Below are 25,061 nucleotides of genomic sequence, written 5' to 3'. Positions count from 1 at the left end.
ACAAATATGATCACTTTAACTGTTCTACTTGAATTCCCACAGCAGCTCTTTGTGGTTTTCAGGCCAAATACAAATCATCAGTGTGGCAATAAAGGCTCCTCCAGACCTGGCCCCAGTCCTGCCAGCCAGCCTCACTCTTTACCACTTCTCCACATGCAACTTCAAGGTCTTTCCTTCCTCCATTCTTGGCCTGGCTAAATCCTAAGTTTTTCACAACTCTACTCACATTCCTCTTCTGTGACTCTTCCCTGGTGCTTGCTTTCCACACCTCCGCTACAGCACACGTCGTGCCATCCCCTAATCTTCTTCTTGTCTGTCTTCTCCACTGGACTCGGGCATTCGTATGAGCCGGGTCAGGGCTCTCAGTCTGTTGCCCCTGCCACCCAGCCTAGGGCTCAGCACACAAGAGGAACTCAGTAAGTATCTGCCGAAGTGAATCTTTGCATATTCTTACTCTCAGATTTTAATCCCCCCAAAACTACAACTCACTGGAATATCAGCTCTCTGAATTATGTAAGAACTAGTTTTTCTTTGTTTTTTTTTTTAACATCTTTATTGGAGTATAATTGCTTTACAATGGTGTGTTAGTTGCTGCTGTATAACAAAGTGAATCAGCTACACATATACATGTATCTCCTCCCTCTTGCGTCTCCCTCCCACCCTCCCTATCCCACCCCTCTAGGTGATCACAAAGCACCGAGCTGATCTCCCTGTGCTATGCAGCTGCTTCCCACTAGCTATCTAGTTTACATTTGGTAGTGTATATATGTCCATGCCACTCTCTCACTTCGTCCCAGCTTACCCTTCCCCCTCCCCGTGCCCTCAAGTCCATTCTCTACATCTTCATCTTTATTCCTCTCCTGCCCCTAGGTTCTTCAGAACTTTTTTTTTTTTTTAGATTCCATATATATGTGAAGAACTAGTTTTGATAATGCAGATCTCCATTTCCTAATATCTTGAGAGTATTAAGAAAAACTATACCTATCATCTTGGGAAAAATGGATGCAAAAACCCACTTCTGACTTTTTTTTCCTCCTTATCTTATACGTATTGGGTGGGGGGGTGGTAGTTTCATTTTTTTAACCTCCAGCTTGTAGGCTAGTACCTGATGATCAGCACAGCCTCTGACCCTTCCATGGTTACTCAAAGAACTAGCCCACCCACTCGGGTTCCCAGACGGAGAGCTTTCCCTGGATCACTTACGGGGGGCAGACAGCAACTCTTCCTGAATGCCACATTACAACATACCCAAAAAAGTGGCTCAGTAAGTTACTTACTATCCATCAAATCAGAGTGAAAAGGAGACAGTTAAATGCTTCTATGAATAAGTACAGGGATAACAAAGGGAGAGGTCCACCACGGGGGGCTGTGGTGCTCAGAGACGGCTTTGTAAAGAGTGGATCACATAGAGCAGGTTGAGAATGGGGCAGAGAGATGGGGAGGGAAACACTTCCAGGTGAGAACCAGCGTGCACAACAGTCAGGCTGTGGGCAGAGAAGGCGCCCGACCAGGAGCCCATTCGCCTGGGGAGAAGTCAGGCCCGAACTGAGGTGGGAAGGAGCAGGCATGTGCCTCGACGGGAGCAGGGCCGATTACCCTCTTCTGCTGACTCCACGCGGCACTGTGTAAGTTAGGCAGCGCATTCAGACTCACTCACCATTTCGATCTCTGTGCCCTTGTTAGGTGAGTGGGATTGATAGTAATGGACTTTTTAAAACAGAAGTGGTAACAGACTAAAGGAGATTAAGAAAATTAGCTCAAGCCACGCAGCTAGTAGCAAACCAACCTCACAGTCCAGCTCCCTAGACCTCTCCCAATTTCATAGACCCAAGCGTCGGGTGGGCCTCACAAGTCACATGGCTGAGCTTCCTCATGGTGCAGGTGAAGACTCTGAGGACCAAGGAGGTGAAACAGCTTTTCGAAGATCACACAACTGTAGAGTTTAGGAGACGGACTTGTAGCAGCTTTAACCAGTCTTGTTCCTCACTGAAGGGGCTTTGCCTTGTATTGGCTGGAGAGGAAACTCCGAAGAAAAAAAATCCTCATGTTGCAGAGAAAGAACTGTTACTTTGACAAAACAAAATATTTTCTAATTTTATGACAGTTGGGATAACAGTCTGTTATTTAACTGCATTCTTAAAAAAATGGAAATTTTTATCAACCAAATATTAGAAGTTTAAGTGAAAAAAATTCTGAAAAGAAATAGAGCTGCTCGAGGAGAAGCATCTATCTGGGGAGGGTGGTCTCTACAACCTACAGGAGCTCTTCAGAACTTTGTGCTGCCACTGGTGAGTTTTTAGGTCTTCATCAATCAGGGAATTAAAAAAAAATTAACTTAAAAAAAGGAAACTAGGGCTTCCCTGGTGGTGCCCTAGTGGCTGAGAATCCACCTGCCAATGCAAGGGACATGAGTTCAAGCCCTGGTCTGGGAAGATCCCACATGCCGTGGAGTAACTAAGCCCGTGCGCCACAACTACTGAGCCTGCACTCTACAGCCCGCAAGCCACAACTACTGAGCCCACATGCTGCAACTACTGAAGCCCGCCTACCTAGAGCCCATGCTCCACAACAAGAAAAGCCACCACAATGAGAAACCCGCACACCGCAACGAAGAGTAGCCCCTGCTCTCTGCAACTAGAGAAAGCCCACGCACAGCAACGAAGACCCAACACAGCCAAAAATAAATAAATAAATAAAATAAATTCATTAAAAAAAAAAAAGAAACTACACACTGCCCCCAACCTGACAGACTACTATCATCTCAGAATCTGTTCAAAAAGGATAACTAGTATTTCCAGACGAGTACATCATCCAGATGACACACTATTACAATTTTTTTTAATAGTAATTTTATTTATTTATTTATTTATTTTTATATTTATTTTTGGCTGTGTTGGGTCTTCGTTTCTGTGCGAGGGCTTTCTCCAGTTGTGGCGAGCAGGGGCCACTCTTCATCGCGGTGCGCGGGCCTCTCACTGTCGCGGTCTCTCTTGCTGCGGAGCACAGGCTCCAGACGCGCAGGCTCAGCAACCGTGGCTCACGGGCCCAGTTGCTCTGCGGCATGTGGGATCTTCCCAGACCAGGGCTCGAACCCGTGTCCCCTGCGTTGGCAGGCAGATTCTCAACCACTGCGCCACCAGGGAAGCCCCAATTTTTTTTTTAACCCTAGAAATGACATGGCTTGAGAAATGACTTGCTGAGAAATCTGTGTTTACATTAGGGAGAGTCGGGGGCGGGAGGTGGAAATCCCTTGCAGAAGTTGAAAAGATGTTAAGTGGTAAATACCAAAATGCCCAACAAGCATGTAAGCAGGCTCTCATCCCAGCAAGAATATGTGCAGCTCAGCGTTTTAAAATATACTTTTAGCTTTTCCAGCAGTTTGAATTAACCCTTTCTCTACTTCTGTTCCCTTCGTGAGAGTACAGCCCTTAACCTAGAGACTCACAGGGCTGTCGCGGTCCTCTGCTATTCGCCAGCAGATAATCCCCTCATCCTAACCACTTCCCCAAAGTAGGCCGCCTCTCCAAATGCCTCCTAGACTTCCTTGCTATCCAGATTCTCGGGGCAAGGCCCGGGCAATGTTAGGAAGTAAGTCCATCTTGCAGGAGCTATGCACAGAATTGGAAAAGACCTATACTGGGAGACCGAAGCAATACAAATAAATGCCACTCGAAGGGTACCTCCAGACCAGAACTTCTTCAGGAGCATGTGCATCAGAATCACCCCAGAGGGGCTGTTCCAGCAGGTGGCCCCAGCGTCTGTAATTGTAAAAGATCCTCAAGTGACTCTAAAGTGCATCCCCCACTGACAGACACTAATCTAGATGCTCTAAAGAATCAATTACGTTTTTCTCTTAGTTTTAAGACCCTAGCAAGTTAAAATGAAAAACAAAACAGGCAACCCCAAACCGAAAATTCTATGGTTCATCTTAATATCTTGCTGACTATTAAACTTATTGACAGCCTAGGTGAATGACAGCCAAATATAAGAAAGGTGACCATTTAATGAATATTTGCATAATACTTTACCATATTTTCTCATACACTAAGGCTCTCATGTGCTTCACACAGCAACCCTGTGAGGTAGCTTTTTATTCTCAAATTAAAGATGAAGAGAATGAGTCTCAGAGACATGAGAGAACGACCTGGAAGTGCCCTGATGATGTCAGTATTTCTATTACCGAGTTAGATTCCTTTTTTGCTATTTATAGTGATTTGTGTCTTTGCAGTGTTTCTTCTAAACATAGAGTACATCAGTTGCTGCAGACATTTGCTTCCAAGGGAAAAAAAATCCACGTCAAAATCTCGGTGATCTGAAATCTCACACCATATTGGTCCCGTTAAAACCAGGGCCGGCCACATAAACCCTCAGAGTTCTTCTAAGCTCTTTGGCTCAATAGATGAATCTGAAGAACAAGAACAAAACAAAAGCCAAGAAAATAAAAGAAGGTTAACTGAGCAGTAAAGACTTGTTTCAAGAATATCAATTCTAAAATAAAACCACTCAGCTCTGTGGTTGGGTGAGTGTTATTATAGCAAAGTCAAAAGCTTCCTAAATGAGTGGGTGCTGATTGGTTGGAAAACAAAACAAACAAGTCAGTGCCCAGTCCGTTAAAGATGAAAGCAGACTTAACACATGGTGGTGCCAGCAGGGACGACATATCCAAGTGCAAAAGAGACACCAGGATCTTTGCAACAGTGAAACATGCAGCACAGGCTTCTCTTTTTACCTTGTCTGTCGACATTTCCTTCATCCTGAAAGACTGCTCTGGCGTAACTCAGAGGCAGATTCAGCCCGACAGCTGGCCCTACCATGCTCAGCCATGACGTGATGTAGTTGACATTCCTGGGAAATAAGTGAAACACAGAAAACTCTGTTTCCATTGTAGTTGTTTGAGTGGTAGAAAATCAGTTACCAACAATCATAGAAATGAGGCTTTCTTCAAAGACGTGTGCTCAGCACCTGGAATCTCAGCATTTCCAAATGCCAGCCCATTGCTTAACAGGGACTCGAGGGCCAAAGAGGCTGAGGATCCATCCCTCACTAAAGCAGCTGAAGGGAAGGTCAAGGCACTGGGGCTCCTGACTTGCCTCGATGATTCCAAGTTGATGCAATTGACAACATTAGCTAAGGTAGCAGAGTGCAGTTAAGTGCATGGCTTGGAGGCAAAAGTGCCTGGGTTCAAATGCCAGTTCCACCGCTTAACTCGATGTGTGACCTGAGCGGAGTCATTTAGCCCCTTTGTGCTTTAGCTTCCTCCTCTGCAAACTGGGCAAAATAATGGTCCTTAGCTCGGAGGAGTGTTACAGGAATCCAGTGCTTTACTATATCCGAAATACTTAGAACAGTGCCTAGCACACAGTAAAAAAAAAAAATCAATAAATGTTAGCCATTATTATTATTACAAAGAATATTTCTTTTTTAGCTTAGCTTTTAGAATCACATAAAAAGATTTACACTTTTAAAATAAGAGTGAAAGCCAATGTAGCTTGATGGTGTTTCTTACCTATTGAATTTCTGAGAATTTTTTAACACAGGAGTCATGAATTCATTCGTCTTGCAGGGATGAAGTACAAAAAAGGGTTGTCCAAGTATCGGATGCTCCTGTAAGAATCAGAGTTGGCCCAGGATTGCCAGCTTAAGTTTCTTTGAAAAAGTTAAAATCCATAATCTGGTTTACTCCTTTAAGATAAAGGTTTGTTTTAAATTTCAAGTTATAAAATTAAGATACAGATTGATTCCTATTTTGAAATATAATTCATAACCCAAACATGAGAAAAAGTTGGTGAGAAGAAACGATTTATTGATAAAGGATAGGCACTCAATACAAGCTGCAGATACATTTATCAGTTCCCTCTAACTGTTCTTTAGCTAGTGTTTCCTTTGGCCTATAATTATTCTTCAGTTTTAACTCAAGGATATCCATGAAGTCCAGGAGGCTGACTATCTGAACAATGCATTTCATTCATCTCTTTGTCAATGGTAAGGGGACTAAAATCATTCACATATTTTCTTACATAAATTTTGTCAACATATTAATTGCTTCAGGCCTAACTGCATCCAGTGCCAGTGGGCACATGTCCAGTGAGTAGACGGGATAGGGGGTAGGGTGGAAGAGGGGAACGGCTAGCACTATTTAAATTGCACTGCTTCTGTCTGTCTCTCCCTGAGTTTCTCTGTTTATCTATGTCTCTCCTTCTGTCTCCCCCAAGCTTACGGGGCTGTTTCCGTAAGTTCAAAGTCCGTAAGACGGAACTCCACTGCCTTTATGAGAGAGTGACTGGATGTAAGATACAGGTCAGACTGCTGCCAAGTTAGGGATGTGGACATCATTTGGCAAGCATTGGGGAGCCCTAGAAGGTTTCTATATAGTGAGTGATCTATGCATAAATTCTACCAATGCAAAACCAATTATTGTTGATAAATTTATCAATTGCTTACATTGTGCATTAGCCATTATGCCAGAGATTGCAAACCCAAATACTGCTATGATCTGAATGTTTGTGTTCCCACAAATTCATACACTGAAATCCTAATGCCCAGTGTGATGGTATTAGGAGGTAGGGCCTTTGGGAAGAGCTTAGGTCATGAGGGTGGAGCCCTCATGATGAGATTAATGCCTTTATAAAAGAGGCTCCAGAGGGCTAGCTTGCCCCTTTCTGCCATGTGAGGACACAGAGAGAAGTCTGCAACCTGGAAAAGGGCTCCAGAACTGTGAGAAATAACTTTCTGTTGTATATCAACTACCCAATCTGTGGTATTTTGCTATAGCCGCCCAAAGAGACCAAGACAACTACCTATGAAGACCAGGCAGGTGACCCGAAGCGGTGAGGCCAATTAACTACACCAGCAGGTGACGAGGACTGTGGGGACCTGGAGAGCCCAGCCGAGGCTGTTTTTGCCACTCTGCTTCAGCCAGCTGCACCACGTGGGGTGCAGGCTTGGTGTGCCAGGTCTCCCCATTTGTCAAAATAACCTAGAAATCCATATTTTTATGCAAAACACCCTAAATTTAAAAATGGGCACAATTTTTTAAAAACATGGTGCGGGCCAAATAAAACAAGCCTGTAGGCTGGATCTCGACTAGGGGCTGACTAGCTTCTTCTCCTGGCTTCTTCTCAGCCAGTCCAAGGAGAAGCTGAACTCACAGCTGTCCATGGGAAGAATTATATCCTGCTGCCTCCACTGTCCAACCCTAAAACATTCATGGCTGTGCACAAGTGAACACACCCAACCATAAGAAATGGGAGGAATAGTTCCATTTGTATGGGTGACATCGGGCGTGGAGATGCATGTGTTTGTAAGCGCGCGTGTGCATGTGTGGCGAGAGCTGAGCTATCCGCTGGGAGTAGGTTGGAATATGTCTCCCTGAGTGCCATCTCCAGATGTCTCTGCCCAGGGTCCTGATTCTCACACAGAGCTTGAGCTCCCATCTCCTGCTCTCTCCCTACCCCTCATTTCTGTCCCTAACCAGATGCTGGGGTCACAGCCCCAGATGTGTTATGCTTATCGCAAGTCCTCCTGTCCAACTTGATTCTGGCTCCCCTTACCTGACTTAAACTAATATTTATTAATTCATCACATATCTAGTGATCATCTCTTATGTGTCTTCCAGGAATAGTTCTGGATCTAGTTACAGAGATAACTATCTCTAAGATAAGCCAAGTCCCTGATCCCATGGAACTTACATTCCAGTGCAGGAGACAGCCAATAAACACATAGAACAAATAAGTAAACAGGATAATCTAGATAATAGTAAGTGCTATGAATAAAACAAAACAGGGTAATGTGATTTTGGAGGGACTGTGGTAATAATTTAGATTTGGTGAAAGGGAAGGCCTTACTGAAGAGGTGATCTTTAAACAGAGATCAGAATGGCAAGAAAAACCCAACTGTGCAGAGAAACTTGATGGATACAGAAGACCATAAAGGGAAATGAGTATGGGAAATGTACAGAGGAAATGCGAAAGAATTTTAGAATCATCCTGGACTAAAATAATTATTGTTTATAGAGCTGAGATTTAAAAGGTTAAATTTAGTCTAAATTCTTTTTGGATTACTTGTGTAGTAAACATTGGAAGGAATGAAGAGCAGTAACCAAATCTGTGAAGACATGTTACCTTCTTTAATAAAATGAAACTTAGACCTCCAAGGACGGCATTACATGGAACACTCATAAAGGGGAGAGTCAGCTCAGCCATGCCTCCACTCCTCCAGGACTCACCCTTCCCTTGGCAGCCCTTGTTTCCCATGGCCACTCTCATGCTCATGGGGAAACTCCTCCAACTTTAAACACTTGAGCCCAAGTTTCCTGTAGCTGAGGTGGAATGGACTAGTCAAACAAGACTCTACTGAAAGCCTGGGAATACTGAAAGGGTAACAGAACACTAAGCAACAGGGCTCTAAAAGATCCAGAGTGTTAGAATACTGGAGCTCCCAGGCCCATTTGAGTCATGGGGGACACTGGAAGAGATCTTAGCTGGGCTTTCCCTTTCTGGCCTGCATGGTGGATGGAAGCACTCACAACAACTATGCAAGAGTGTCCTCCAAGAATCTTAACCCCTAATAATTCAGTCTCCTTGAGGAGATGGTAACTCTCATGAGGAATGCTTCATCATACAGACAAGACCTTGCCTCTTCCTTACAGGTCTGTGGCCTAACATTTACAAGACCTCACAAGAATAACCACATCAGAGTATAACATACATCTGAGAGTTACAGACACACTTAAAGTTCAGGGGTCCATTTTCTAAGCAGATGTCGGCCCATGTCACATTGTAGCTCTGCTTATTTGATGCTCCTTAGTAAAGACTTGGACTTCATGTCTACAAGTCATCTTTTGCTCACTCCATATAGCAAGTAGATAAGAGCAGGCTTGGGATCTGTAGTTAAGACTTAAGTTCTGCTCCACTACTTAGTAGCTGTGAGCTTTGAGGCAAACCACTTAATCATTTCATGTCTCTGTTTCCTCATCTGGTAACTGGGACTAATGATAGTATCTACCTCATAGATTGACTGTGATAATTCAATGAAAAAATGCCAGAAAACTGTTCAAAATAGTGCCTGACATATATAATAAGCACTTAGTTGGCTATTATTATTAAACCCATTGTTATCTAAACAGACAAGGATAATAGCACCCAGACATCCAGAATATGGTCTTATAATACCCTATAACAAAGTCCAATTTCAATATGTAAAAACAAAAAACTCCTATAGAGTTATGCAGCACAGGAAAAATATCACTGACCAGTGTCTAAATGTTTACGAACATTTGACAACTGATTATAACCAAGGGCAAGAAAACTCTAAATTAGTAAAAAGTCTATATACAATATATATGGCAATTAGAATTATCAATATATTGGTATTCAGGACAAATTAATGGAAAATAATTTAAATTAAAATACAAATTCAGGCACTTCAAAAACACTTCAGTAATCTATAGCATTTTAATATTCATTTTTCCTCAAACAAAATAAAAAGTTATATTAGCATTTAAGGTTATATTCTAATAAAATGCAAGGTAATGCTTATGTGAAACACTTTTTTAAATAATAGGGACTTTCATGCCTTAGAAGAGCTTTTAGATCAGCTTGGACAGTTCTTTAATACAGGTTTGGCAACACTAAAAAAAATTCTTTGTCTTTTATTATGTTAAGAACTTATATTTATATAATTAGATAGAATATATTTAAATCAATGGCTGCCTTTAAAAACAAATGTTTAAATTGTATTTTAAACATAAAAATTATATTGTTTTGGTAAGATGCTTCGGTTTAAAAAAGCCAAGCTATGAGATGTTGATCTCCTTATAATAGGAATTATAATAAGGGACATTTGTGTAATCTCTTGAGAAAAGTTTTATAAATAAATAACAATAGGAGTAGACTTCTAGTTATAGCAGAATGATATAGAGGTCAACAAATTTCCTTGAAAAACAGGTATAAAACTGAACAAAATTGTCAAAAAAAAACCCACTTCTGGGATGTGGAAATCAACCAAAGGCAAATAAAAAATTTGATACGTGTTTAACTCATGAAAAGCTGCTAGAACCTCAAGTCAGACACAGAGAGAGTCTTCAGCCTTCTTGCCTAGAAATACTCTCATACTCTCCCCCACCTCCACCTGGCTCCTCAACAGGGAAGTTTTACGGGAGTGGAGCTGGCCACGAGAATCAGCAGCTGTGCTGCTAGCAGGGCTGACTTGATTTCCAACAGTCAAAGAAAACTACTGCCCGGTGGCATTAGCAACAAAATCTAATAGGGAGATCTTGGAGGTGAGACAGTTGTAGAAGGGCTAGGTAAGTTCTCCAGGCATCCTGGGCTGATGGGAACTAAGCACATGTTCAGGGGAGGTACAAGAAGGCCTGATGAAAAGTAAAAGCTGATGACAACTTGAACATTAACTGAAATTTGGAGGTGCTCCCAACTCACACACACATCCATGAACAAATGAGGAAAGGCTTATAGGCCTGAGGTATATAAGCACAACCTCTGTCCAATCACTGGCTAACCAGCAAGGTATGCAGATAGAGCTGGTGACCCTGTGGAAGTCAGGCAAAAACATGAAAATAAGAATGAAAGACAAAATAGAGACATGAATGGCCACACAGAGTAGGCAAATTCTGCAGGTAAAACCTAGGAAAGCTACTAAAACAAACAAACAAAAACAACAGCAACAATAACAAAGAGACAACCCTCAGGGAAAAATATAGGAATCCAGAATTGCTACAATATATTATCTAAATTGTCTCGTTTTCAACAAAATTTATGAGACAGGCAAAGAAACAGAAAAGATACATACAAAGGGAAAAAAATCTATTAATAAAAACTGACTCTGAGTGGGCCTGGTTATCAGATTTACATAGAATTCAAAGCAGCTATTATAAATATGTTTGAAGAATTAAAGAAAACTATATTTAAAGAGTTAAAAGGGGAAAATTATGATAATGACTCTGCAAATAGGTAATCTCAATCAAAGAACACAAACTATGAAAAGAACCAAATAAAAATTTGGAGTTGGAAAGTACAATACAGAAATTAAAAATTCACTAGATGGGTTCAACAGTAGATATGAGATGGCAATAAAAAGAATTAATGATTTTGAAGATATGTTAATAGAAAGTATTCAATCTGAAGGGAAAAAAAAAAGAACAAAGCCTCAGAGACCTGGTGGGACAATACCAAGCATACCAGCATACCCATAGTAGGAGTCTGAGAAGGAAAGGAGAGAGAAAGGGGCAGGCAAAATGTTTGAAGAAATACTGGCTGAAAAGTTCTAAACTTTGATGAAAAACATTTAAGCTACAGATGCAAGCAGCTCAACAAACCCTAAGTAGAAACACAAAAATCCACACCTACACACATCATAGTCAAATGTCCAAAAGCCAAAGACAGGAGAAAATCTTAAAAGTAGCAAGAGAGCAAGAACTCATCACATAAAGAGGAATAAGAATACAATAATGGCTGGCTTCTCATAGCAGCAGAAAGACATATTCAAGTCCTGGGGAAAAAAACCCCTAGAACTGTCAATCAAGAATTCTATATCCAGCAAAACTGTCCTTCAAAAATGAAGGTAATGTAAATACATTCTCAAGGAACAGACTGAGAGAATTCCTTGCTAGTTGACTTGCCTATAAGATATACTAAAGGAAGTCCTTCAGGCAATAATACCAGAGGGTATTATTGAGATACCAGAGGGTAACTCAAATCCACAGGAAAAAATAAAAAGCATCATAAATGGTAAACATAAAAAAAGAGTTAAGTATATTTTCTTCTCTTAATTACTTTAATAGACATAGGATTATGTAAGCAAAAATTATAATACTGTAGTGTTGGGTTTATAACATACATAAATGTAATATACATGACAATAATAGCACAAAGGAAGGGAGGGAATAAAACTATATGGAACAAAGTTACTGTATTTTAGCCAGATTAAGTCAGTACTAACTTGTCTTCCTGCCATTAGAATGTTAGTAAAGGTATTGCTTTTGAGAGCATTTAGAACTCAAAGCGTCCTTCTTGTTGTTAAATAAATCCTTTAAGTATGTTATTAATCAAAGTTAGCCTTGTGACTTGAGCCAATACTATTTTTTTCAGTCACATTCAATGAGCTTATCCTGTAAGCCAAGCAATTTGTATTCAGACAAAGTAAGGTGGAGAATTTACAAATAATTTGAGGCATTTGATCAGTGTAGACAATCTGGATAATATTCTTCAAAAGCCTTTTTTCTGCAATGGAAATTTTTTAAGGTTTACACTATCAGGAAGGATTATCTGCATTTTCTACTTTCTCCTTCAGACAGCCAGAATCAGAGATAAAAGCATCTTTACTTGGTTTAGGAATTATGTGTTGGAGTTAAAAAAATCTAAAATCCTACACCTTATTTGTTTAACATACCATTTTCAGAAATGGAAGAACATCAAAACTGTCAGGATCTCTTTAGTGACATTTCTTAGATCAATTCAGAAGGTAAATTTGTGTGAAAGTGCTACCATCTGCTGTCAGTACTAATGAACTGATGCAAATCTGCGCTGGGAAAAATGTCAGTGTGTAAATGCAGGCAGCCAATGAACTGTGTTAGGCTTACAACTCAATAAACACTTCTACTGGAACAAAGTTCTGCTAAATGGTTTTCCGTGAAAGTAGAAATGATGGGTCAGATTTCTATCTCTGTAACTCCAGAGGAGTTATAGTGGCACATTCTCTTATGAAATTTAATTTAGCACATTCTCTTATGAAATTTAATTTAGCAATGGTTAAATGTCTCATAAAATAAGTCTGACATGAATACTGTGAATTGGTTTCAGAACTATTAGATATGACTATCATAAGGAAATGATAATACTGCACCTTCATTCTTACATCTAATAAATATGATGAGTTACTTGGCTCATTTCTTAATTTTCTTGGCTCTCCAGGACGGCACAAATATAATTTCACGTGCTAAGCTTTCATCCAGTTTCACATTCCAGACTGATCAAATTTGCCTTCCACTCGGGGCACATTCCTTAGAAATGGAGAAGGGTATCTCCCTCATCCTGCCTCCTCAGGCTAGGAAAGGAAAATGGCCACTGAGCACCTACAGTATCAGGCACTGTACTAAGAGCTTTGCAGGGGTCCCCTTTCCCAATAACTCTTTGAGATAGGCTTTATTATTGCCACTTTGGAGAACAAGTTCCAAGAGATTATGCCTTACAGTCGTCCAAGTGAGCATCCAAAGTGCATGCTCACACACCGTACCTCCTCATCCCACTGACCAGAGCTCGTGTCAAGGATCGTCCCTGGTTTTAATCCTCTCCAGTCCACTTCTTTAAAAATCTATTTTTTCAAATTTCAAATTAACGTATTTTCATAAAAATTATAAGAGCAATACATGGAGAGTTCAGAAAATACAGAAAAGAACAATGAATAAAAACAGAATTATCTAAAACTGCCCAACTCAGATTTATTCCGTTTGGTGAATTCCCTTTCAGATCTTTTATACACATGTTTATAGTTTTCTGTTGCTTTTTATTCACTGAACAGATATTTATCGAGTGCCTACTATGTGCCAGTCCCATCATATGTGTCTTTTGTCAATCAGTTCTTTGTCTTCTGTTTTACTAATTTCTGCACTTATTTTTATTATTTCCTTTCATATAATTTGTTTGGTTTTCTTATTCATTTATATTAGTTCTTTAGTATCTTTTGAGGATATTGATTCTTTTCATTCATTCAACCACCATTGTGAGCCATGCACTGGGTCAAATGTTAGTAATACAATGGTACATAAACAGATTACCCTTGCTCTCATAAAAGTTGCTGAAACAGTCAAAACATTTTTTATTTCCAGATTATTTGTCATTAAATTATTTTCATGATGATTTAGATATGAAATGTATTATTAAATAATTAAATCAATAATTTTTCTCCTTTGTTATTTCTTTTATCATTTTTATGTTTAAAAAATCCTCTTCATAAGTCAGAAAGAGAAAAACAAATATATATTAACACATATATGTGGAATCTAGAAAAATGGTACAGATGAACCTATTTGCAGGGCAGGAATAGAAATGCAGACATAGAGAATGGATGTGTGGATACAGGGTTGGAAGGGGAGGGTGGGCTGAATTGGGAGATTAGGTTTGACATAAATATACTACCATGTGTAAAATAGATAGGTAGTGGGAACCTGCTATATAGCACAGGGAGCTCAGCTTGGTGCTCTGTGATGACCTAGATGGGTGGGATGGGGGGGGAGGGAGGTCCAAGAAGGAGGGGATAAATGTATACATATAGCTGATTCACTTCACTGTACAGCAGAAACTAACACAACATTGTAAAAGCAACTATAGTCCAATAAAAAAAAAATCCTCTTCAGAATTAGAAAACCAGATATTTACCTATATTTATGTACAGTTTATCATGACACTTCTTGCTGTTCCCTGAACACAATGCTTTTTCTTACCTCCAGACATTTGAACATTCAGTTCTCTCTGCCGGGAACACCCTCCCCGCCCCCCCCCCCCCCACCTACTAATGTCCTTTTCTTCCCTACAGATCTCAGCTTTCTTTTACCCCAACCGTGTATCAGGTGCCCTCCCTCTGTTCCCACTGCACCCATGCTTAAGCCTACTGCTTAATTCCTCACTGTTCTGTATAGGAGATTGACTGTTTACAGGAGTCCTCCTCTACTATAATTTCTTGAGGGCAGAAGAAATATTCTGATTACTATTTTAATCTCAGCATCCAGGACAGTGCCTTTCATCTAGTAGGCACTCGACAATAATTTGTGGAATTACTGCATAGAAAAAGACATCCTACTATGCCAAAGTAAATTATTACTGGCACATGCAGCCTGTTCCATAAAGGGGAATATTTGTGCAGGAATCACCAATGACCTCCATGAAAGAGACCAAAACATTCTCTCTCCTTGGCACAAAACCAGGGGCAGCACCACCTGTACATTTATAAGAGTCCCCAGATAAGAAATTCAATATCTGTTTTCTGAAATATTTCCTCCAAAGTGTACCTAAGAACAAAGGAGAGTTTGAGGGTATGGTTAGGAATAACTCTCTACGTAAAAAACTTATGTCAACTATAAAATATATTCTAAAATCTACTGGTTTCTACATAAAAATAATATCCTTCATTATCATTTTAAAAAACTGATGCAAGATGCATATTTTAGTTCTGTGAATTAGCCTTCCCTCTGCCATGCCACCATATTCCCCTAAGATTTGTTACTCAGACTTAGAAGCAGATCAAATACTACTAAAATGTGTAATAAGCTCATGCCTTTCTACTTAACTCACTCCTTTATTACTTCATGCAATTTTTGCTCATGCATTCAATAAACAGCACTGAATACCTAATGTGGGTAAGACTCTATGCTAAACATTCGTCCATCTAGCCATCCACCTCCCCACTCATTTATTCAACGAATATTTATGGAGCCTGTTCTATGTACCAGGCACTGTTCTAGGCACTGGAAATATAAGTACACTCAAGACAGAAGCAAAATCTGCCCTCATAGAGGTTACTTTTAGTTTGAAGTACTAGAAAGATATAAAACAACATCCTGTTATCTCAACTCCTGAGGTTTACAGTCAGTTACATGCCCAGGACTCAAAGTCCCAGATTGCACCTCAAGGGCAGAGAGTTCCAAAGGTAAAGTAAGTTTGTCACTACTCACTTCCCTTCCTTTAGGATTTCTAAAGAGAATGGAAAAGCTGATCCCCAGGGAGAATAGCAGTGTCACGTGGTCTAATGATGGGAGATGAATAATAGGACTTGTGACCAGTAACAAGAAAAGCTGGCAAGAGAGACGCCCTCGGTGGGAGGGATTTTTTTTTTTTTTCATCATTTGGAAAGAAGGCATGGGGAGGCTTCACACTCCACAGAAAACTGTGTAGGTGATCACAGTGGCACTAGCATAGAATGAGTTGCTCCCCACTGTAGGATGGAGGGTTTCCTAAGGAAGACATATAAGTACCTGAGGCCATAGAGGAGCTCACCAGTAAACTAAAGGAAAACCACAATGCAGAGGTGGCCAAGCCTGAGACCCCACACATGGAAAGAAGGCTTGTTCCCTGGAATGATACTCATGGTATCCAGGTATCATGATATCCTGATGCCTGGAACTCAACTACTATTTTCACCCAGCAGAGCTAATGCTTATTGTAGTTGTGTGATTCCTATAATGCTATGTTGAGTGCTCTGCAAGGGGAAACACCAAACTGAACACAGGGTGTATAAATTTCCATGAGCTGAGAGCGACCTTGAGTCAAATGAAATAGGTCATCTCCTCTCCTCATTTCTCCCCATGCTCCCGTTAGGACGGCTGCAATGCAAGGATTACAGAAATCACTATAATACACAACATTTAAAAGGCACAAACCCAGGAATATAGGAACTCAGAGAAAGAAAAGGTCAGTTTTGTCTGGGAGGAGGAGCGAGTAGCAAAGATTTCCTGAAGATGTGTTATTTAACCTGGTCCAGACCCTAAAGGATGGGCAGGACTTCGAGCAGGGGAAGAGTGTGCCAGTAGAATTGAAGACAGAAAGAGGCTACTCTAAGTTTAATGGGAAGGGAGTTCAGTGAGAGGCACAGAGACTTCCATCTTTTGAGTAAGACTAACAAGTTTGGTAAACTGAAGAAGAAAAAAAATGCCCGTTTTTTTATGTTTGTTTGTTTGTTTTGTTTTTTTGGTGTGTTGTTAAATGATTGAGGCAATCCCTGTAAGTTCCAAAGTATTTACTGGAAATAATCAACACCTACACAAGAAAAAGAAGGTTTGAAGTTCAAGCAATCCTCTCTTATAGTTCTGAAAAAAAGACAGGGAAAAAGGGGGGAAAGAAGATATACCCTGGTACACATTTTTACCCCTAATAAGTGCATGAGGATATAGTTAGAAAGACAGTGAGAAAATATTTAAGAAAAAAAATATGTGGAAAGAAATGAAAGTCATGCCCAAGTACCCAAGAAAGGTCCCCAAGCTATGCTTTGCTCTAGCTGTACCTGTTGACATTTTGTGGCCAGTTAATTGGGAATAAAATTCTAGTGGTGTTTGGAAAGGTGGATTTTAAAAAAAATAGACAGTTCCTCAAATTCATATGTTGCACAGAAGCCACTAGGCTTCCTAGAATTTTTATTAAAAATTACAGACACCAGAGCAATAGTCCTCAGATATGACCTCTCCTGCTAACAAAAACTTTCTATTCATGGCTCCAGAGGGAGTCCAGAAACTAATTCTCCCACTCCTGCATAAATCTACAAAGGGCTCCCTCCTTGGGCTGCTGACAGTCCCAACTGCAACTCCTGGATTAGAGAGCAGAGTTTTAATATATTTATAGAGTCTATATGGGTTGTTGCTTTAAGCAACACCATTAATATGCCAGAACTCTGCATTCTCAAACTTATTCACTTATCAATTTGTTGTACATAATTTAATCTTTCTGTATTTTGATATGCAAAATGGAAATAGCACTGCTGATACTTCACAGGGTGAAAGGAGATAACCAACAAGACGATTATAAAGCTTGCTGGGGGAAAAAAGAGCTTATGTAAATGCCTATTAATTAAACAGGAACGACTGCACAACTAGGTCAGGCATGATGATAAGATGGAACAACCCACCCCAGCCATCAGCATCAAAAGGAAGAAATGAGCATTTAATGCTAATAGCACTTGTTGGTTGCATTTTATAAAGAATATTAAATTGTAATATTCTGTAACATAACATGGAATAGCATATTTCAGACCATCCTCAAAGAATTCTTTGATAGAACATAAACTTATTAGAGACAACAGCCAAAAACAAAAACAAAAACACAAGCCAATTACTAATGAAGAACTTGCAAAAAGCTAATCAAAGCTCTCATCCAGAGAAAATGAGAAAATCTGAGCTCGGAATGATTTTGTATATTGATGAGATTTTATACAGCACCACAGAAAGAAAAATAAAGCAGCTTTAAAGGAAGACAAAAAGGACTTTAAGTCTCTGTTAAAAAGCCTTGTTATGGTCCATATCAATGTTTTTATTAAAATGTTCTGTTCGGGTGGAAACATCCATTTTTTAAAAATACCTGATGGGTGGTGTTGGCAGTAGAGGACACACTCGGTTTCCTGTCTCTCTGGTCAAATCCCTGAGTTGTGGGAGGGTCACACAAAAGAACCTTAATTCAGCCTCCACCCATTTTGTACAAATCTGCTCAGAGAGGTGGCTTATCCACCTCTGGCACTCAGAAATTATGGAGTCAAGCCTCATGTCCAGATTCAAGAATAGAACTTAGTCTTTCTCTACCAACACCAAGCCTACTGAGACTAAATGCGGCACTTGAGCATGAAACAACTTGCAGGCATTACATTTATTCTATTTTTGTCTTAAAGGAAAACAATAGGGAGCTTGTGCTTTCCAAGCATTAATTCTTCTTTTTTTTTCCCTTCCACTACGTTACATAATGGTGACAATTTTTGGCTAAGTTTATTTCTGGGATACTCACTAAAACAGTGACACCACTTTAGATTATGTTGGGGTATAATAAAGTGGTGAATCACAATCAGAAAAGTCAAGGATTTTCAAGAACAAACTCACAAAACAGCCTAATTTATTGATAACCAGATATTAATGTCTAGCAACTATCACATAGGAAGATGTTTTATGAGAAACACAAAATAAAATAGCAGTCTGTTAGTACAATTACTTTTTAGGATGATGCCAAATAGAATTTTAAAGTAACAGAAAAACATACAGATTAATCTTTAAGATGATTTTTTAAAATACCACAATGCTTCTCTTTATGTAAATATAATCAATATAAATTTCTAACAAAACACCCCAGTTTACAGCTAACAGGTATTTCCTTCCTGACTCTTACCCAGTTTTGATAATTAAAATATTCTTTTTATTCCCAGAAGCAGATTCCTAGTGATTTCTTTAAGTTAAAATCAGTTTTTCTCTTTAGAAGTGCTCTAGAAAGAGACTCTATGAAGAAAATTCCTAAGGATGTGATAAACCCATTATAAAATCTGTTACTCATCAAATAATGAAAAATGTTAGGTAAAGATTGGACCTGTAAAAATTTAGCTACAATGAGATACTCCCCCAGTTTTTAGACTACTACTCATTTGAAACCAGGTAACAAAAACAAAACTACTGGGCTTCCCTGGTGGCGCAGTGGTTGAGAATCTGCCTGCCAATGCAGGGGACACGGGTTCGAGCCCTGGTCTGGGAAGATCCCACATGCCGCGGAGCGACTAGGGCCATGAGCCACAACTGCTGAGCCTGCGCGTCTGGAGCCTGTGCTCCGCAACAAGAAAGGCCGCGATAATGAAAGGCCCGCGCACCGCGATGAAGAGTGGTCCCCACTTGCCACAACTAGAGAAAGCCCTCGCACAGAAACGAAGACCCAACACAGCCAAAAATAAATAAATAAATAAATAAAATAAAAAAAAAACAAAACAATGCTACTAATAGGCTACAGTATTAAGAAATCATATTCTTCTATATAAAAATATAATCATGGATTTTTTTCAGGCAATAATTATATCCTGGTGTTTTGCAAACAAGTGTTAGAGGAATAAGCTGATACATATGGGCAAGAATGGCAGTTTCTTATATTTAAAGATATTTTATTAAAATGTAAGCAACTTAATAATGTCAGGATTAAAAAAATGTACATTCTAATCCTATTTCCTGACCAAACATTTCTCCATAGTAACTTCTGTCAGAATCTTAAAAACTGATTTTTATACTTTGGATCTAGTCCTGTATTTTCTAGACAACAAAGGCTAGGACACAAGAAAGAGTCTAAACTCGAAAAAGAAAATCAGTAGCAGCAAATACAGAGGCTTTCCACATGAACTCAGGAGTGAACCCTGATTAAAAGGCTGAGCTCTGAGCTCACCATTATTTTTTTATAATTTTTGAATTTTATTTTATTTTATTTTTATACAGCAGGTTCTTATTAGTCATCAATTTTATACACATCAGTGTATACATGTCAATCCCAATCTCCCAGTTCATCACACCACCCCCCCCCCCCCACTTTTCCCCCTTGGTGTCCATACGTTTCTTCTCTACATCTGTGTCTCTATTTCTGCCCTGCAAACCGGTTCATCTGTACCATTTTTCTAGGTTCCACATATATGCACTAATATACGATATTTGTTTTTCTCTTTCTGACATACTACACTCTGTATGACAGTCTCTAGATTCATCCACGTCTCTACAAATGACCCAATTTCGTTCCTTTTTATGGCTGAGTAATATTCCATTGTATATATGTACCACAACTTCTTTATCCATTTGTCTGTCGATGGGCATTTAGGTTGCTTCCATGACCTGGCTATTGTAAACAGTGCTGGAATGAACATTGGGGTGCATGTGTCTTTTTGAATCATGGTTTTCTCGGAGTATATGCCCAGGAGTGGGATTGCTGGGTCATATGGTAATTCTGTTTTTAGTTTTTTAAGGAACCTCCATATTATTCTCCAAAGTGGCTGTATCAATTTACATTCCCACCAACAGTGCAAGAGGGTTCCCTTTTCTCCACACCCTCTCCAGCATTTGCTGTTTGTAGATTTTCTGACGATGCCCATTCTAACTGGTGTGAGGTGATACCTCATTATAGTTTTTTTTGTTTTTGTTTTTGTTTTTAGAAATTCACGTTCTTTTATTTATTTATTTATTTATTTATTTATTTATTTATTTATGACTGTGTTGAGTCTTCGTTTCTGTGTGAGGGCTTTCTCTAGTTGCGGCAAGTGGGGACCACTCTTCATCGCGGTGCACGGGCCTCTCACCATCGCGGCCTCTCTTATGGCGGAGCACAGGCTCCAGACGCACAGGCTCAGTAATTGTGGCTCACGGGCCCAGCTGCTCCACGGCATGTGGGATCTTCCCAGACCAGGGCTCGAACCCGTGTCCCCTGCATTGGCAGGCAGATTCTCAACCACTGCACCACCAGGGAAGCCCCTCATCATAGTTTTAACTTGCATTTCTCTAATAATTAGTGATGTTGAGCAACTTTTCATGTGCTTCTTGGCCATCTGTATGTCTTCTTTGGAGAAATGTCTATTTAGGTCTTCTGCCCATTTTTGGATTGGGTTGTTTGTTTTTTTAATACTGAGCTGCATGGGCTGTTTATATATTTTGGAGATTAATCCTTTGTCCGTTGATTCATTTACAAATATTTTCTCCCATTCTGAAGGTTGTCTTTTCGTCTTGTTTGTAGTTTCCTTTGCTGTGCAAAAGCTTTTAAGTTTCATTAGGTCCCATTTGTTTATTTTTGGTTTTATTTCCATTACTCTAGTAGGTGGATCAAAAAAGATCTTGCTGTGATTTACGTCAAAGAGTGTTCTTCCTATATTTTCTGCTAAGAGTTTTATAGTGTCCAGTCTTACATTTAGGTCTCTAATCCATTTTGAGTTTATTTTTGTGTATGCTGTTAGGGAGTGTTCTAATTTCATTCTTTTACATGTAGCTGTCCAGTATTCCCAGCATTTCCGTTTTCATTTCTAATTTTATTGAAGAGACTGTCTTTTCTCCATTGTATATCCTTGCCTCCTTTGTCATAGATTAGTTGACCATAGGTGCGTGGGTTTATCTCTGGGCTTTCTATCCTGTTCCATTGATCTATATTTCTGTTTTTGTGCCAGTACCATACAGTCTTGATTACTGTAGCTTTGTAGTATAGTCTGAAGTCAGGGAGTCTGATTCCTCCAGCTCCGTTTTTTTCCCTCAAGACTGCTTTGGCTATTCGGGGACTTCTGTGTCTCCATACAAATTTTAAGATATTTTTGCTCTAGTTCTGTCCAAAACAATGTTGAATAATAGTGGTGAGAGTGGACATCTTTGTCTTGTTCCTGATCTTAGAGAAAATGCTTTCAGTTTTTCACCATTGAGAATGACGTTTGCTGTGGGTTTTTCGTATATGGCCTTTATTATGTTGAGGTAGGTTCCCTCTCTGCCCACGTTATGTAGAGTTTTTATCATAAATGGGTGTTGAATTTTGTCAGAAGCTTTTTCTGCATCTATTGAGATGATCATATGGTTTTTATTGTTCAATTTGTTAATATGGTGTATCACATTGATTGATTTGCGTATATTGAAGAATCCTTGCATTCTGGAGATAAACCCCACTTGATCACGGTGTATGATCCTATAAATGTGCTGTTGGATTCTGTTTGCTAGTACTTTGTTGAGGACTTTTGCATCTATGTTCATCAGTGATATTGGCCTGTAATTTTCTTTTTTTGCAGTATCTTTGTCTGGTTTTGGTATCAGGGTGATGGTGGCCTCATAGAATGAGTTTGGGAGTGTTCCTTCCTCTGCAATTTTTTGGAAGAGTTTGAGAAGGATGGGTGTTAGCTCTTCTCTAAATGTTTGATAGAATTCACCTGTGAAGCCATCTGGTCCTGGACTTTTGTTTGTTGGAAGATTTTTAATCACAGTTTCAATTTCATTTCTTGTGATTGTTCTGTTCATATTTTCTATTTCTTCCTGGTTCAGTCTTGGAAAGTTATACCTTTTCAAGAATTTGTCCATTTCTTCCAGGTTGTCCACTTTATTGGCATAGAGTTGCTTGTAGTAGTCTCTTAGGATGCTTTGTATTTCTGCTGTGTCTGTTGTAACTTCTCCTTTTTCATTTCTAATTTTATTGACTTGAGTCCTCTCCCTCTTTTTCTTGATGACTCTGGCTAATGGTTTAGTAATGTTGTTTATCTTCTCAAAGAACCAGCTTTTCATTTTATTGATCTTTGCTATTGTTTTCTTTGTTTCTATTTCATTTATTTCTGCTCTGATCTTTATGATTTCTTTCCTTTTACTAACTTTGGGTTTTGTTTGTTCTTCTTTCTCTAGTTCCCTTAGGTGTAAAGTTAGATTGTTTATTTGAGATTTTTCTTGTTTCTTGAGGTAGGCTTGTATTGCTGTAAACTTCCCTCTTAGAACTGCTTTTGCTGCATCCCATAGGTTTTGGATCATCGTGTTTTCATTGTCATTTGTCTCTAGGTATTTTTTGATTTCTTCTTTGATTTCTTCAGTGATCTCTTGGTTATTTAGTTACGTATTGTTTAGCCTCCATGTTTTTGTGTTTTTTACGTTTTTTTCCCTGTACTTGATTTCTAATCTCATAGCATGGTGGTCAGAAAAGATGCTTGATATGATTTCAATTTTCTTAAATTTACTGAGGCTTGATTTGTGACCCAAGATGTGATCTATCCTGGAGAATGTTCCGGGTGCACTTGAGAAGAAAGTGTAATCTGCTGTTTTTGGTTGGAATGTCCTATAAATATCAATTAAGTCTACCTGGTCTATTGTGTCATTTAAACTTTGTGTTTCCTTATTAATTTTCTGTTTGGATGATCTGTCCATTGGTGTAAGTGAGGTGTTAAAGTCCCCCACTATTATTGTGTCACTGTCAATTTCCTCTTTTATAGCTGTTAGCAGTTGCCTTATGTATTGAGGTGCTCCTATGTTGGGTGCATATATATTTATAATTGTTGCATCTTCTTCTTGGATTGATCCCTTGATCACTATGTAGTGCCCTTCCTTGCTTCTTGTAACATTCTTATTTTAAAGTGTATTTTATCTGATATGAGTATTGCTACTCCAGCTTTCTTTTGATTTCCATTTGCATGGAATATATTTTTCCATCCCCTCACTTTCAGTCTGTATGTGTCCCTAGGTCTGAAGTGGGTCTCTTGTAGACAGCATAAATGTGGGTCTTGTTTTTGTATCCATTCAGCAAGCCTGTGTCTTTTGGTTGGAGCATTTAATCCATTCACGTTTAAGGTAATTATCGATATGTATGTTCTTATTATCATTTTCATAATTGTTATGGGTTTGTTTTTGTAGGTCCTTTCCTTCTCTTGTGTTTCCCACTTAGAGAAGTTCCTTTAGCATTTGTTGGAGAGCTGGTTTGGTGGTGCTGAATTGTCTTAGCTTTTGCTTGTCTGTAAAGCTTTTGATTTCTCCATCGAATCTGAATGAGATCTTTGCCAGGTAGAATAATCTTGGTTGTAGGTTCTTCCCTTTCATCACTTTAAATATATCATGCCACTCCCTTCTGGCTTGTAGAGATTCTGCTGAGAAATCAGCTTTTAACCTTATGGGAGTTCCCTTGTATGTTATTTGTTGTTTTTCCCTTGTTGCTTTCAATAATTTTTCTTTGTTTTTAATTTTTGTCAATTTGATTACTATGTGTCTCAGCATGTTTCTCCTTGGGTTTATCCTGCCTGGGACTCTCTGCGTTTCCTGGACTTGGGTGGCTATTTCCTTTCCCATGTTGGGGAAGTTTTCGACTATAATCTCTTCAAATATTTTCTTCGGTCGTTTCTCTCTCTCTTCTCCTTCTGGGACCCCTATAATGAGAATGTTGTTGCATTTAATGTTGTCCCAGAGGTCTCTTAGGCTGTCTTCATTTCTTTTCATTCTTTTTTCTTTATTCTGTTCTGCAGCAGTGAATTCCACCATTCTGTCTTCCAGGTCACTTATCCGTTCTTCTGCCTCAGTTATTCTGCTATTTATTCCTTCTAGTGTAGTTTTCATTTCAGTTATTGTATTGTTCATCTCTGTTTGTTTGTTCTTTAATTCTTCTAGGTGTTTGTTCTTTAATTCTTCTAGGTCTTTGTTAAACATTTCTTGCATCTTCTCGATCTTTGCCTCCATTCTTTTTCTGAGGTCCTGTATCATCTTCACTCTCATTATTCTGAATTCTTTTTCTGGAAGGTTGCCTATCTCCACTTCATTTAGTTGTCTTTCTGTGATTTCATCTTGTTCCTTCATCTGCTACATAGCCCTCTGCCTTTTCATCTTGTCTATCTTTCTGTGAACGTGGTTTTTTTCCACAGGCTGCAGGATTGTAGTTCTTCTTGCTTCTGCTGTCTGCCCTCTGGTGAATGAGGCCATCAGAGCTCACCATTATTTTCTCCCCATCGTCCTTCAGATCAGCAAAGTCAATAAATCTCATGATTGCTTCAGACTAGGTCACCCTTGAGTTCTTTTTTTCCTTCCTCTTAAAGGTTGATTTCTTCCCAATTTTATTGATATCTACCTACCCACCTATCTA

General features: G+C 39.3%; 1 protein-coding gene across 2 annotated transcripts in view; it reads right to left on the bottom strand.

The window, feature by feature from the left end:
- Positions 1–25,061, bottom strand: part of ATG10 (autophagy related 10) — a 302,871-nt gene that overhangs the window by 72,063 nt on the left and 205,747 nt on the right. Inside the window, exons 6-8 of one of the 2 annotated variants that reach the window (XM_082378458.1) lie at positions 5,507–5,604; positions 4,730–4,845; positions 227–4,405 (exon numbers count right to left, since the gene is read on the bottom strand). In XM_082378458.1, coding sequence (XP_082234584.1) covers positions 4,368–4,405; positions 4,730–4,845; positions 5,507–5,604 — 252 coding nt within the window. In that variant the 3' untranslated portion in view covers positions 227–4,367. The other variant, XM_082378457.1, reaches the window with a different exon arrangement.

Source organism: Balaenoptera borealis (assembly GCF_965194805.1).
Source record: "Balaenoptera borealis genome assembly, chromosome: 2".
NCBI classification, from domain to species: Eukaryota; Metazoa; Chordata; class Mammalia; order Artiodactyla; family Balaenopteridae; genus Balaenoptera; species Balaenoptera borealis.
This window is presented reverse-complemented; position numbering and strand designations above follow the sequence as displayed.